The sequence below is a fragment of the Amblyomma americanum genome, chromosome 4 (assembly GCF_052857255.1).
Source record: "Amblyomma americanum isolate KBUSLIRL-KWMA chromosome 4, ASM5285725v1, whole genome shotgun sequence".
In the NCBI taxonomy this organism is placed as follows: domain Eukaryota; kingdom Metazoa; phylum Arthropoda; class Arachnida; order Ixodida; family Ixodidae; genus Amblyomma; species Amblyomma americanum.
This window is the reverse complement of record NC_135500.1, coordinates 180,136,006-180,152,171: the sequence shown is the minus strand read 5'-3', so window position 1 is coordinate 180,152,171 and position 16,166 is coordinate 180,136,006. Positions and strand designations below refer to the sequence as shown.

General features: G+C 44.5%; 1 protein-coding gene across 1 annotated transcript in view; it reads left to right on the top strand.

The window, feature by feature from the left end:
* Nucleotides 1–12,089, top strand: part of LOC144128773 (cytochrome P450 3A14-like) — a 35,329-nt gene extending 23,240 nt beyond the window's left edge. Inside the window, exons 9-14 of the mRNA XM_077662448.1 lie at nt 3,950–4,019; nt 5,775–5,883; nt 6,304–6,395; nt 8,756–8,896; nt 9,464–9,626; nt 11,751–12,089. Of these exons, the coding sequence (XP_077518574.1) occupies nt 3,950–4,019; nt 5,775–5,883; nt 6,304–6,395; nt 8,756–8,896; nt 9,464–9,626; nt 11,751–11,828 (653 nt within the window). The 3' untranslated portion in view covers nt 11,829–12,089. The remainder of the gene's footprint in view (nt 1–3,949; nt 4,020–5,774; nt 5,884–6,303; nt 6,396–8,755; nt 8,897–9,463; nt 9,627–11,750) is intronic.
* The last annotated feature ends 4,077 nt before the right edge of the window (nt 12,090–16,166 follow it).

Here is a 16,166-nt window from a genome sequence, read left to right as displayed (position 1 = left end):
TATGTTACGGCCGTAGGCTTGGACAAAGATGATGACGAAGCAAGATGTGTGTGTGGCGGACGAGGAGGACGAAGTGTATTCGGGTGGTGGCCCTTATTCTATGGCTCCTCTGCTCTTTCTGTATATATTAATCCCCTTCTGTAAATATATATCTCTACCTGTTACAATATTTCGGGGGACAAAAGTAGGCGTATATACAATACAGCCTTTGTCAAAAGTTTCGAACCCGGACAGTTTGCTTCTAAGCAGTGTAATGGCGCTCCCGTAGCATTCATGGAAGTCGTACGCGTTTAAGGAAGAAGTACCAAAAATCTGATTACCCTCAGGATATTCTGATCAGTGAGGCATTACAAGCCACACGATGTGGCTCAGAAGCGAACCCACTGAGCTATAAATTTCTGAAAAAGGGGGTACATGCCAGTACGAAGACGTACTTCTAAGCTGTACATAATTGTGCACTTAACATGTGAAGAGGTTTAACAATGCCAACATCACCGGGAAAGGCTGGCCGACAAAGAAAGCTGCACTTTCCGTGAAAAGGACTTCCAGGGCTGCTGTAATGTCAGGGCGCTAAGTAGGGCTCTTTTTTCTTACTTGCCGTCGTGTAAATAGGTGCAGTCTGCGGGCAGAACGGGTGGAAATTACGCGAGACATGAAAGTGTTTAGCGTCGACGGGTGATCAAATATTCGCTGATGTTTTAACTTTGCAGGATACGCTCCAGTGCATAGGGCATAAAAATTGGTGGAGACACTTAAGCTCCGCCTTAAGGGTATGACGTGATAGCGTATGAGTAACCCTCATATATGCAGGGTGGGCCATTCTCCGCTTTAGGTTCACAGATGCCTGGGAGTTCTCAAACCACTCTTGGCGCAGCAGTGCAGCGGTTAAGCGACGTGCCACTGCCCTGCGATGGCAGGTGCTGCCATCGGTGGGCCATGTGCGGCCCAGGTTGCTCTTCCGGAGCGACCAATCAATAATTTAACTGCCACCTGCCACGGTGGTCAGTTTGGTCACAATCCGGTGCTCAGGTTGTAATGACGCCGCAGGTCACGTGACCTAGGGTGCCCATGTGCCTCCTAGGTTGCTTCTCTGGGGATTTTTCGTCGATATTGTTGCTCACAGTCACGGCCGCCAACGACACCGTCGATTACAGCGACGCCGGATTTTCTGAGCTTCTTAACGGTCGGTGCGCGGACACGAATGCGCACGCTATTAGAGGCGTTACTCTGTGGATATTGTATAGATACACTTATCTCTAAACAAAACCGACTGTCGGCACGATGCGCTGCCAAGGACAAATGAAGTGCGAATAGGGGAGTAAAAATAACAAATCAAGAATACAGTTTGCTTGACACTGCTCTAAATATTGAGGACCACTAAGATCAGATATATCATCATCATCATCATCATCATCATCATCATCATCATCATCATCATCACCGCCACCACCACCACCATCACCACCACCACCACCGGCCTGATGAAGCTCAGTGCAGGACGGAAGACTCTCCAATATTAGTGAAATTAACACTGTTCTGTGGCAGCCGCGACCCCCTTACCTCCACAAATATACTTCAGTAGAACTTGGTGCTAAGATAGTTTGTCACTGTTCCTTTTAAAAATCGGTGTAGCACTATTAGGAAGACTACAGAGAGCGGACCACACACACACACGCAAAAAAAAAACCAAGTCATTGATATTATAACTCAGCCAACGCGGGAGGAGTGGGAGGCGGCATTGTCTAGCTTGGAAGAATATCTACTTCAATTTATCGAACGAGCAAGGGCAGCTGCTTACGGCAATGGAATCCCGGACTAAAGACACTACCTTCCTCTGCCTCACCCTCTACCTGTAATACAACGAATATTTTCATCGCCGCCACAGTGACCAACTAGCCCAGCACCAAGTTATATTGAAGTATATTTCTAGTACAGTGATCCCGTCTTTTTGTGTGAGCATTCTTCTTTGTTATGTAGTCCTCTCTCTGTGACCTCCAAAAACTTTTTAATCTCATCCACCCACCTAGCTTTCTGCCACTCCCTGTTACGCTTGCCTTCTCTTGGAAACCAGTCCATTACCCTTAATCACCATCGGTTATCTTGCCTTCATACTTCATGCCCTGCCCAAGCCCATTTAAGCTGCTTGATTTCCACTTGGATGTCATTAACGCATGTTAGTTTCCTTACCCAGTCTGCTGTCTTTTAACTTTACACCTATTATTTCACACCGTATGTGGAAGAAAAAAGATTTGGAGTTTTTATTACTATCTTGCTCGTATTTCATTTCGTTTCTCCACGATAAAAATTCAGCGTGAGGTGCTCGCGTGTTAACAAGCTAGCAAGGTAGAGAAGATATTTCACACAAGTTCCGCACTTTTCTTTAGCCTGTTGTTCGCTGTTCAATTACCTGCTTAATTTTGCAAGACGCAGAACACTTGAAAACTGGTTAAGGCATGTTATATCGCCAAGATAGCGAATGATGGTGTCATCCAGCGATCATTAAGAAAAAAAAAAAGAGATCACAAGAAAATTTTTGATGCTGTAGCCCAGGCGATGTAGTCATCACAGCTCTGGCACTTGCATAGTTTCCTTGTGAGATAATATTGCTAGTTTTTATTTATTTTATATTTATTGCGATGTGCCCACTAACATATATATATGAGCCTTCTACAGCGGTGCACTGCAGTGGTGCATGGTCAGGAGTCCAATAAATATCTTGCAGTATAAATTATACGCTTCCGGTGACCGCACCATTAGAAATAAATCTTAACAATGCATGAAGAACTGCGCTCTTTTCTTCTTAGTGTTTTAAAATTTAATTTGCAATTTTATAAATGCGTTTTATCTTCGTTATTTCCCGCTCGTGCTCTTGCTGCCTTCAATACTAATTCGCTTATAATTCCCTTGTGTGATACTGCTTTTGTAGCCTGTAATGTAATGCGTTTTTTACCTCGGCTCCTTTCCTCTAATTAAAATTTCTTTCTCCCTTCTCTAATGCGCATAAATAAATAAAAACACACACAGTAAACAGTGACAGCACTCAGAAATACCACCACAAAAATTGTAAGTCTATCCTAGTTTCTGTCTTAAAACAATCTAGCACCAATGGCGGAAACCCTTGGTGTGCAGTAATAATAATAAAAAAAAACTTCAGGGGACACTTAAGCTCAGCCTTAAGGGTATAGCACTATAATGTTAATAGGTACATTAAGCGGACTGGAGGGCTCTTTGCGTATCACTTTGCAAACATAGATACTGCTATTTCTTTCGCCATCACATAACGCTTAACGGAACCTTATGAGTAAAATGAAATAGCAGTATCCCCACTTTGTCGCCTAGGTTCTGCCTTCATGCTCATATATGCAGAATTGCTCATTCTCTGCATTAGATTCGTAGATCTCGGGGAGTCCTAATACCACTCATGGCACAGTGGCGCAGTGTTAAGGGATGCGTTGCTGCCCTGGGAGGTGGCTGTTTCGAACACAGCCGCCACTGTGGCTTGAGAGGTTCCGGTTGCTCTTCCCGAGCGACCTTTCGCGACCAATCACTTCTTTAACTGCCACCCGCCGCGATGTGTAATTTGCTCACATTCCGGCGGGCAGATTGTGATTACGTTACAATGTCATATGATCTAAATGGCAGGTGGGTCACCTGCCTTGTCGCTCACTGCGCCCGCCGCCGCCAACGATGACGTCACCGCCGACGACGAAGGATTTTCCCCAGACCGGGAGCCTTAACGCTGCCGTATGAAAATGCCACAAAATTGTAAGGTGTGCGATGTGGCAGTAAAGAAAAATAATAAACCAACAAATATCATTCGTCACGTAATGGTGTTTCGCTTCAGCGAAAATTGCACCAAACACCACCATCGCAGATGTGCTGTATGTTCGCTGCATCAGCTATTCCCAGCCTGATAAGGGGTGTGCTGGCTGTCTGTTTTCTTGCACAGGTGTTATCAAGTCAAGGGAACTGACATCCGCTGAAATAAGCACTAGCGCCGCTGTGGTGTTCATCGGCGGGTAAGGGCCAAAGAGCACAAAAAAGTTGTGCACATTCGCCATTCTTTCCAATGTGAGAAACCAGGAAAAGAAACTTCCGCAGTTCTATAAAAGTTTGTGGAAGAAATGCTTGAAGAAAGCAAAAAAAAAGATCTTTCTCCGTTGCAGCTTAGAAATCTCTGACAAATTTTGCCGTCGGGGCATTATAGTTTTTTCTGTTACTGAAATGCGGAACTGGTGCTTTTAATAGATCAATACGGGCAGATATATCTTCACCTGATTGTCACCTTGTGAGAGCTCAATGCGACCCTGAGATAATGACAACTATAAAAAAACCTCCAGAATTTATCGTTTTTCTTCGGGATGAAGAAGTGTAGTAGTTTTACCGCAACCTTTTAATTTCTCCTCAAGGTAGCGCCCAGCCAAGACTCGCCTTCATTATGCAAGATCGCCAAGTGCGTTCCCACAAACGAGCTCTCCTGTGCTCTCCCTGATAACGTTAATTTTTGTAAACAGGTGAACGCGTGTTCAGATGTTTTGTTACGGCATACTACGGTGGTAATGATGACGCCATTTACTTTAGAGACTATCATCACCCTCACCGCTCTTTATCATCAGCAGCGACGAGGGTCATTAAGTTTATAAAGAAGGCCATTCACAATGACACACAATCGTCCATGTTTTCCAACAGCCGTAGCATAACTTACATAGGAGTCCTTTTCTCCTCTGTCACTTCGGTACAATAAATACTGTATCGAATAAATGAAGTAAAGAACACAGATAGTAAGTTGAGGTTAAAGAAGAACCTCGCCCGCATCAGTAGTAAAGAATACAAGAAGAAAAACAGCAGTGCACTGGCGGTTAAGGAAACCACGCCCACTGTATGTTGTGTGTGCCACTGAATGACACAACCAAGGTGGCAGAGCTGACCCTCATGGGGCACCAGGTAGCTCAAGAGGGCTTGCTTGCCAGCAGTGCACTAAAATAAACCGCGCTTGGCATATGACACTGGTCGTACGGTTGGGTGCTTTTTAAAGCTGCTGCGTGGATAAAGAGCAGTACCTATAGTTGAAAATATTTCAGCCAGCAGCACAGCTATTAACCTTTTTTGCATTTTGACCTCAATCAATAGCCGTGAAAGTTTAAAAGACAATAGACGAAGCCAAATTTCACTTTACAGACCGTAACAAGCGATGAGCGGACGTTGAGCATTTGGAACACAGCGAATTTTCGTCCGCTCATATCCTGTCAATCAAGGAAATCTGGATGAACCCTTACTGTTGCGTGGCTACCACCATATGCCGCATGGTGCTAAGCAGTCAAAATCAGCGCGATAATTTCGAATTGTCGGTAGATTCCATTGATTTTTTTATGACCGCCGGAAAGATGAGCTCAGCAAGCATTTTATAGGTGAGATTTCGCAGCCAAGAGGAAGAGTCGGCATGATAATCATTATGTTCGGGCAGAATATTTCGGATCTCTCTAGCTTTCTCAAAATGACAAGTTTAAAATATCCCGAATTGAGTTACGCAATATCCGCTACTAACGGCCTACAGATGTCGCTAGTTCTTGAATGTCAATCAAAGCTCGGCAGTCACTTGACGAGTCCTCAATTTCTGCTATGTTAGTAACACGACGGTAAATGTAATGGAAGCATTCTTTGCAGCTTGATTCCCTTCACATCATTTATTAATTTTCTTCCTTTATTGTGACTTATTTATTCTCGGTTGGTTAAACGAGTTCAATCAACTTTCTTGTGTGATGCCTTTATTGCAGCTTTGAGACGACTTCTACGTCACTGAGCTACATCACCTTCGTTCTTGCTAAGTATCCGGATGTTCAAGAAAGGGTTCGTGATGAAGTTTTAGAAGCGATTTCGGATTCGGTGAGTGGGTTCTATGTTTAAGCAACCAGGGATCTTCGTTACATAGTTTTATTAAAAAACTAATTTTAATGAAAACTAAGTGTGTTTTTTCTGTGGAAAGCTGTGTAGGAAGAAGTCCTAAGCCTTATAGACGTTCGACGCCTGCAATATTTTAACATCCAAACGTCAAACAGACGTTAATAACCTAACAGCGGAACCAGTGAATTTGTCTACATCCCAAATTCGCTGTTAAAAACGACGCTATCAATTATGACAATACCTGTAGCTGTCACAGTGTTGAACACAACATATCTTGCCGAAGAGTGTTTCAGGGCAGCAATGGGCATTTTAAAGAAACAGCATGTAATGAAACGCTGCTCCACCACGACTACTCCGTAAATACAAACTGCTACGTGACGCTGTTCTCTTTTTTTTTTCTAGGGTTCCCTTGATTATGAAACTGTCATGCGGAAATTGAAATACCTCGGTCAAGTTGTGGACGAGACGCTGCGACTGTATCCTCCAGGATTGATGTACGTAAGAGTAATATCAAAATTAGATGTTTTTGTCTCATGCTCGTTATCCTATTCTGACGCACTATGAGATATGCGATAAATATTGGCTCTTCGCCGGAACATCCGAGCACAGAGTTAAGGAAAGATAGTTTGTAGCAGATAATTCAGTTTGTTTATTGTGCATGGTTGACAACACCACATCAGTGAATCACTGTGATGGTCAACCACATATACCTAGATCGGGTGCGCGGCAAGGTTACTCTGGCCGTCCCCAATCAGATGACGAGATAGTTATTGCAGAAAGGGGCGTGGCCATTCCACTCGACGCACCGCAACGCATGCCATCTGCTTGTAGCTGTCCCTGCCACCACTTTGCACAAGGCGACTTTTCAGTTTCAGCGATACATCGGAGAAAAATATAAACAGAAGATAGTCGTAATGAGCACAAATGCACTTAAAGGCACTTAAGTGTCTACTCACTATGTTGATTTTGCTGAGCGCCTTCCCGAGCTAAGCCACCCAACGCAGGCTCTTGCCAGCTTGGGCAGAATGTCTGTAATGAACGAAAGGAATGTGGCGCTTTTGCTACTGGGAACTACTTTAAAAACGTTAGGAAGCAGCGGTTTTAGAAATTTGCTTGCTTACAATCTCATGAAATTATCGAAGCGTGGTCAGGTTTTGTTTGCAGGAAAACATGGGAACGCATACTAATCGAGGTCGAATGATAGCTGTATGGTTCATGCACGTATCATATTTGAGAGCGTGTGGAATGGCAATAACAAGCATTTTGTTTTTGCATTGTCCACAAAATCCCTTGCGCCGACTGCGACGCAAGCTACATCGGCGAAACCAAAGATCTCAAACAAAGAATTCGGCAACATGAAAACGACGTCCGCAACTTCGCAAGCGAGCGAAATCTTCCGAGGACTCAGACCATAGAATCAACTTCGAAGAAACCCGCATCCTCGGAACCGATACAAATTACCACAAAATACCTCTTCTGGAATCCTAGCACATCCAAACCACCCCGAACAACATGAACCGCGCAAAAGGAAACCTGCCCCCAGTATATGCCCAGGGACTTCACTCTTCAACTCAACGAAAAAAAAGTCGCCATTGACCGCCTCCCCACAGTGCGACAACGTGACTAACAGCCTTACGCCCCTTCCTCCTCCTCCCCCACGCCTTTCGCATCACAGCTTTCGTTCCTTTGACCCCCTCCTCCTCTCCATACTTAAAGACGGTAGCTACTGCCCTCGGTCACCCCCGATGAAGGAGCCGAGTCGGCTTCGAAACGTTGGGTTAAAATTCCAAAGTTTTTTGGTTGGAGATGTGCAGTTTATTCTAAAGGAGAGCACAAACGCAGCGACGTCCGTGGTTTTCGCGCTGGTTTACCTTGAGTATGAATCCTTACCACCTATCAAGTCCGTCTTCTTATTTCTAATGTGGCGTATTTGGCGAGCGTAAAACTAACGGGTTATATTTGACAGCTACCGAAAACAGGCGTGCCAAACACATACACTGGGATAAACGTAACACCTCTTAGCTTTATTGTATAGCCCGAAAGAACATATGCCGCAGTGTACACGTGTCTCATAATAATAGAAGTGAGAGCTGCAACGTTGGGACTATGCAATCTTATTTTAGTCATGAATGTGGAGGTCGTACAGATATACAAGGAAGACAATGTCGAATTTGCGCTAGGGGTCGGATATAATTTTAAAGTAAAATACCTGCAGTTTATTCAAAAACTTTGAAAATTGCAGGAACGCCAAAAAAAGAATACTAAAGTTTTCGCCGGTTGCGGGATTATCAACATATTGAAGGCAGGAGTTTTTCCATAACAGAACTAGTTTCACTTTTTTTTCTTAGACTGACGTCAGCATAAATTTTTTCAGATCTTTATAGTCTGATTTTTAAATATGATATACGAAGAATTGAAAAGAGCAATCAGATATCCAAAGCATTCGGTCTCAAAAGGAAGAAAATCACACAATAAGTCTACAGACGGATTCTTATATGTTCTGCAGCATGAGCGCGTTTTGTCTTTTTTGACAAGCTTCGTGAGTGAAAGGAGCGTTGTGGCGCACAACCACTGCGCTCTTCTCTGCGGGCGAGTGTGAGAATCTGTTTCAAAGAAATTTAACGGCATCGTTGCTTTTCCGTGCTAAGTAGAGTCGTGTCGTTCGTTCATAACTGTCTAGCTTAGATTCACAGGTGGGGAATGGTTGCAAGAATGATACTTGACCTTTTTGGCGCGAAGATCTCAAAGTAGGTCCTTCCACATGTGCGCACAGGTCTGCCATGTCTGCATTTTGCAACGGTACATGCTTGTTATGATTACGCATGGTAATGCCATAACGCTTCGATTAATGCAGATTTGTAACAAGACAAGCCAAGGAAGACTTCGAATACAACGGCATCAAATTCAAAGCCGGAACCAACTTTATGGTGTCGCAGTATCACCTTCAAAGGGATCCACGTTACTGGCCCGACCCCGAAGACTTCATTCCCGAAAGGTGCGCCGGGCAGGGAAATTACTACTTATCTAATGTGTATTTTGTGTTACAACAAGCACCGAGTGCGGTGTGCCGACGTTCTTTTTGTGTATTCCAGCTTATTTCAAACTGCCAAAGCACTTTTATTTTTACCTCTAGAAACACTTCAGTAGCGTAACTTATGCAGAAACTAAATGTACAGCTATGTTTTAGACTTTATGAAAATAATTGAAGATGCACTGCCGTGCAATCATTGTCATAACAATTTTAAAGGCAGCATTTCAAGATGTCAAATCGTTATTCTATTTCTTAACTTCTCTTTCCCATCTGCACGAAAGTTGTCCGCTCAGATTCGTCCTTAGTACATAAAAGTTATTCCTCTTGTAATGTAGCAAGCAACGAAATAGCAAAAAACGCATTTTTAGCGACATTTATATGACTGCTGCGTTGTTGCTGCATTCATAATAAATGAAAAGTACTGCACTACAGGGGTCCAATAGACTACAACAGGAACAGGCAAAATATAATTTATTCCTATGTTTTTCGTGTAAGTGACAGCAAAGGTGATAATCGATTCCACGACAACAGGTTCGCACCGGAAAACGAAGCTTCACTCAAGAAGACTGCCCACGCACCGTTCGGGATAGGACCTCGAAACTGCGTCGGAATGAGGCTGGGCCTGTTGAACCTGAAGTACACGATCGCCAGATTATTGCAGAAGTACCGCCTAGAGCTCGGAAAGTCTCAAATGGTGAGTGCGGTCACCTAATGTCGGTGTTTGGCTCAAACGCCTGTATAAAAGTAAAGGGGGACTCCTTCAGCGAGATGTAAGCTCCATTGCAGCCTATCGCTTTATATAGCATGGACCACCGTGGCAAAGAGAGAGAAAAAAGTAAGAATATATCAACCAGCCGTAAGTCCGGCAGACTGCTCTGCACATGGGGAGGGGATAAAGGCAGCTAGTTGCAGAGAAAAAAAAAAGGAAAATGTGCATAATAGACTCTTGATGCCTGCTGCCCTGAAGCATTTAAAAAGTTCTGTAATAGCTATTCAGGAAAAATTAAAGGAGAAGTCTGCGACCTAACATATTGGTTTCCGTGGAGGGTAAATCGGGAACACTGAAAATTACAACGGCTACACCATAGCCACAAACGAGTCTTTATTGAAGCAAAAAAGGAGTAAGGTGTCCAAAAGCACACTCCCTCTTAGGGGATTGGTATGCTGCCCAAGTCGCAGGAAAGGTTTCGACCACTAAAGATAGTTAATGCATGCGCTCGGCAATGAAGACATATTCCCATTGCAAATCACACTAACTTGATGCAATTAGCAATGGTCGGAAGCTTTGAAACGGAGCACCAGAGACTTTGAGGTTAGCAAATAGAGGAGGTTGAAACGTTGGTCAAAAGCATCGTAACTGCTAGAACTTCGCATGTTTTGAAGAGAGAACTTATTTACGTTGCAAACCTTGTGTATTCCATATTTTTAGTGATTGAAATATACCCAGGCTCTAAGCAGAATACCCTGCCCTAAAGAGGGTGTGCGATAGAGCAGAACTGACTTTTTTTTTTACTCTCATACAGGCGAATCAGAGATTTGAGTGATAGAAGAGCTCGGCTTGATTTTTCTCTCCACTTGGTTTCGCTGCGTATGACAACGTGGCGTCTATGAGACAGTAGTATTAACCAGCACAAACCTCCGCTATTTGTGCGGGCTTTAATTTTCTACTTGAACGATGAAATAAGCGCAATAAGTATGCATTTCTCCATTTTTTCCGCTTCCTTGGACGACCTCTTGATTACGTGTTCGCACGAAATGCAGCTCGTGAAAAAATGAAAATGCACTTTGGTACTGCTATTTTCGCATTCAATCCGGTTTCATCCTTCATGCACTTTTTTATAAAGATATAAGTTTTGTCGCATACATGATGCATGTCAAAATTAAAATGCCCGCATGGCAAGAAGCTCAACTGGCTTCAGCAATTTCTATGTTTCCGGTACCGCTCTGCGAATATACGTATTCATACAAAGGTGTTCTGTAAGTTATATGTAGTACATGCCTACAGGCGTCGCATTGTATGGGAGAAAAAAACTCTATGGTCTATGGGGGTTTAACGTCCCAAAGCAACTCAGGCTATGAGGGACGCCGTAGTAAAGGGCTCCGGAAATTTCAATCACCTGGGGTTCTTTGACGTGCACTGACATCGCACAGTACACGGGCCTCTAGGATTTCACCTCCATCGAAATTCTAGAGGCCCGTGTAAAAAAAGAAACAATAGCAAGAAACGACGCAGGATTGGCCGATACGGCAAATCGGTTTACTGCCAGAAAAAGGGCAAATAGCGATGGCACTTGCATGCAGCAGAAATAAACACTGGTTCAAGTTTAGTTGCCTTATCGGTTGCTGGATCTGTCCATTTATACCAGGAATATATTTTGCCTCTGTGAGTCCTTACTTCAATAACGTCGCAAAATATGTTTTGGTGAAAACATAGTATAATCCTGGGTCGCCCAACCCAAAGTGTCCTTTTTCTGGTTCAGATGTCTTGATCAACGATCAACGAGGGATATTTCTATATTTCAAAATCTTTTACAGGCATTTTGTCATTATCCGTAATTTTATGTAGGCGTCACGTGGGTCCTCATAAGCGTGCGAGTGCCTTCAAGTTGCTTACCTTGCCAAAATGGAGAATAAAGTAACCAGAACCTGGGGGCTTTCGAAATGTTTCTGCAAAGAAAGCGATCAGAGCGAACCAGGTGTAGGAAACTAAAATTCCGACATAAGCAAAATCACGTGCTTTGTTTTATTACCCTGTTCTCACGCCTGGAGCGACGTTTTTATTTACTTTAGTCAAGGCGCTCGAATTGACTTGTTTCAGGGTTCCATGGAAATCGAAGCGTATGGCATGGTTTCGGCTCCCGGCAGAGGTCCTTGGGTCACACTCCACCGAATATGAAGAACCGTGCACGAGAAGAAAAAAAGTGATTAAAAGAAGGTGCCGACCAGTGCTGTTGAGTGGAACTGCGAAAACCTGCTAAACAAGTGTACACTCTAAACGAAAGGAGCAAAAAGGGAGTAAAATTGTCATCTAGCGCACACCCCTTTATGAAAGGGTGTGCGCTGGAGCACAGTTTACTCCCTTTTTAATCCAATATAAGTGTATTTGTGTTTAGAGTGTAGGCTAACGATCTGGTAATACAGGGCCGCAACATGACATTTTTCCACTTTTCTATCAAAGACGTACCTCACTGACTTCTCTTCGGCTTCTTGCTGATAGTCTGGATCTCGCTAACCGACACGACTTCATGGCAAATCGGTTTATGAGCTGTCGAGCTCTTTTTATCGAACCCGGAGATTTCAAATTATTGGTTATACCGAACACACAGATTATCCCCTTGAGAATTCTGTGTAAAAGTATAGGAAAGTCAAGCTCTACATCGAACTGCAATTCCAGCGGTCGTTCGATATATCGAACTGTGCGTCGCGCTTCTGCAAGCGGCGCTTCTCCTAACGTAGTGTGAAGCACGCCATAGCGTGGCGCGCTTCGCTGCCGAAGGCGTTGCAGAAACTTCATTTTGACGAGCGGTTATTCTGTTTATAACGTACTGGCAACCGAATTAGACATCTTATGATAGGCAGTGGCCAGTTCCAAAGCACCGTCCGCAGCGGCTTTGATGCGAAGCAGGTTAGACCTGGCAACGTCTAGTGAGCTTTGCGCTACCAGTACTCCATCGGGCGGCACATCGCTGCAAGAAGTGCGTCACTAGCATAACTGAGATGTGTCTTTTCTTTCAGGCTACAGATGAGCTTATCCAGCGCAAATTTTTATACCTCGAATTAAGGGTAAATCGAACTATTTCGCGATCTCCATCGAGCTCGATATATCCTGGTTGGGTCTATGCTAACTGCTTTAATTAAGAAAGAAAACTGGAGAAAAAATCAGACTTATCACGGTCTTTTATGCCAAGAAAGCGGTAGCCATAACTCTAAAAGCCCCACTCATCTGAACGGGCTCACATTTCGGACTACATAACAGGGTCCCCGTTAGTTCTACCTGTCACACATGCCCCTTAGTTGATGACCGCATGTTAAAGCAAACCTCTCATCACTAAGCAAGCGATCATGTGATCGCGGAGTGGGGACCTCTTGGAGTTTTCTGCTACATGGTAACACTACTATAGTACTATTACTAATAAGACGAAGGTGACGCTGTAAATTTTACAAATACACTTAATATGGGCATAATTGCCCGAAAAATAAAAATAATGTTTTCGCGCCATAGACCTCATAAACCAGCCTTCTGTTAAGTGCACTGTGGCTTGCACGGAGGCGGCGGCTGAACACCGTTGATTCTTGATAGTATGAATGGCGAACTGCTGTTTGTACAGGCCGAATCCGGAGAATGGCGAAGTAAGGGGGGGGGGGGGGGGAGAATTGAGGTAGCAAATAGAGTTACCCTATTTCGCTTGTTCAACGTCGACGTCGTGCATACTAGCGAATACCTGTACAAGGTTCTATATGAGCATTCCCTTTACTGGCTTGCTAGAAATATCCGCACATATTCCGTCGCAAACCTTGCATGTGTGTCCCGCCTGTCTGCTATGCGACTAATGCAGTGACACTTTTGCTACAAACTCTTGCGTAGTGCGGTGTGTTTGGTACGGTGTACATCGGTTTCTGGTTCTCTACAATCAGAAGTCTATTTTTGTTTCAAACATAATCTATGTTTGTTTGGTGTACCTTCTTAATAGCTCCGTTCACAAAAAAAAACAGCCGAAGCATTGCGTGGCCGCTTCATGATTCTCACCTCCGCTCGCACTCGCAGTGATAGCCACTGATTCCGGCAGTCTTGATGCCTTAGGTAGCATAAGAGGGCTCACGCACAGCTCCCGCCGTCACCATTCGACCCCGTTCCTAAGTGGCCCTCGCGGTAATACAGGAAGTACAACGTCCACCGCTATGGACCAGGGCGACGATAGTGAACACTCTCAAGGTTCGGTTACACTGCACATAAAATACCCAATAAAGCAAAAGATTGGACAGCCGTCGCCGTAGCACAGTTGGTGGAGCACCGGCCACGAAATTCGGAGGTCGTGGGCTTGGATCCACCAGTGGCATATGGTTGTTTTCTCTTCTGCTTTCTGGTTTGGTTTATGGTTTATGGGGGTTTAGCGTTCCAAAGTGACTCAGGCTATGATAGACGCCGTAGTGATGGGCTCTGGAAACTTTGAAAGCCTGGGGTTCTTTAACGCGCATCGACATCGCACAGCACACGGGCCTCTAGAATTTCGCCTCCATCGGAATGTGACCACCACGGCCGGTATCGAACCCGCGTCCTTCGGGTAAGTAGCCGAGTGCCATAATCACTGAGCGATTGCGGCGGCCTTCGTCTTTCTAATCAATCTATTCAATTATGTCTAAGATAATTGCCCTATTAACCTGTCATTGATGAACACCACAGATTAAAAAAACAAACATCCCCTATGCTCCTTGGTATCGATGACTGTTCGGTTTCGTCATGTATGTCATAACAATCCCTTCTTTTCCCTTACCTTGTCTGCTTTTAAGCACATCTCATTCAAGCCTAGTGACAAAGCGGTGTGTAAGCTAGGCCACACACACACAAAAAAGAGCAAAACAAACAAAAACAAAAAGAGTATTTCCTCCAAAAAGTTTCCATGCGCTGAATGTGTGCCTGTTTACTTCAGTGACATGGTTTATCTAAGCAGATGAGTGGGGTGACACAACAGGGATGTAAGCAACGGTCGTGAAAAACAAGCTCATTTGTGGAGCGTTCGCCAGGGCTTGAGATATTACGTAAACTGGCACGGTACGGAAATCGCAACGGCAAGGCAGAGATTTCGGGGAGAGTGCAGCTACAATCACACAACGTCCGCGCAACCAACGAACCCTTTGACAAGACCTTCGGCAGTTCCTAAGAATCTAGTTCTCGTAGCATAGTAAGCAACAGGACACCTACTCCGCAGCTAGAAGTAGATGTGACCATTAAGCAGTTAGAAACAAGTAAACAGTTATTTTGTGTCATTAAAAGCAATTGTGAGCGCCATTTACATTCCTCATTGCTATGATCGTTGTTTTTCCTCCTACCGCATGCGGCAAAACAACCACGCGCCAAGAACTAAGAAAAATAAACGTAAAAACATTTATCTCCCGGCCCCACTGCAAGTGTCTAGTTTGCAGAGAGAAAAAAAGATTCATTGGTCGTTGTTTACGAAGGAAAAAAAATGGCGCACGACACGTAAGTATATCTGGAACAAATTACCCCACGCCCGATTGATCGCTTTGATCACACGAGTCAGCTTAGCTTGTATGTAAAGTGAGCCCATGAGAGACGCGTAGTCGAGCGCCCTAACCACTGAGCCACCGCGGCGGGGCTTTACGAGCGCTTTGGAAGCTTTTGAAGCGTAGCTAGTTTGGAATAGCATCAATATGACGTGAAAAAAAGACAGGTGCTTACTCACGTCATGTTGACGCTGTTTAGAGTGTTCTTTTTTTTTAATGCGGACCATACTTCAGCCCCTCAACCAGGTTTCGCAATGTATCTGTGTCTAATGTGCGCGCGCGTCACCCGTGCGGCCAGTGCGAACGCCTGCGCGTGCTCGACGAAGACGAGGGGTTAGAAGCGAAACATTTCGTCGCAGTCAAAGGAAGAGAAAGATGAGATGGGGTCGCACAAATTTAACTGTACTCGAAATTCTTCCGCCTGTCTGGAAACATGTATTTTTTCTATTCCTGGTACTTCAAAATTGTTTTATTTATTTGAATTTTTAATCACTTATTATCATTTTTGGAAGTTTCAGTCATTTCTCTATTCGACTTCTCCGCCTAATGCCTTTATTTTCCGCACATATACTACGATTTTCCTTGGAATTCACCAACATACCTTGGCCAATCCCCCCGCGTGGATATGTGCCACGTTTATTGCGGTCAACAACAACACCAACAACTACCACCACCCACAAAAGACGAGCTCAGCAAAAGAAAACGTCGACATGCAATCGCTGACCGCCGCCACTTCAACAGAGGACACTCCAACAGAGGACAACAGCAACAGCAACAACAACGACCGCCGCCTGTACGCAGCGAACAGGACATGCGCTTTGAGGCCGCCCAACGACGGCAAGCCCACGAAACAGCATACAAACACCAGGCGAGGATCGAAAACATGCGTGAAGTTTGGTGACGTGTGCAAGAGCAACCGGCTGCTGGCGTGGCCGAAGCCTACTTTGCGGCGCACTTAACGCTATATGAGCTCGGAAAGGCATGCAGCTTG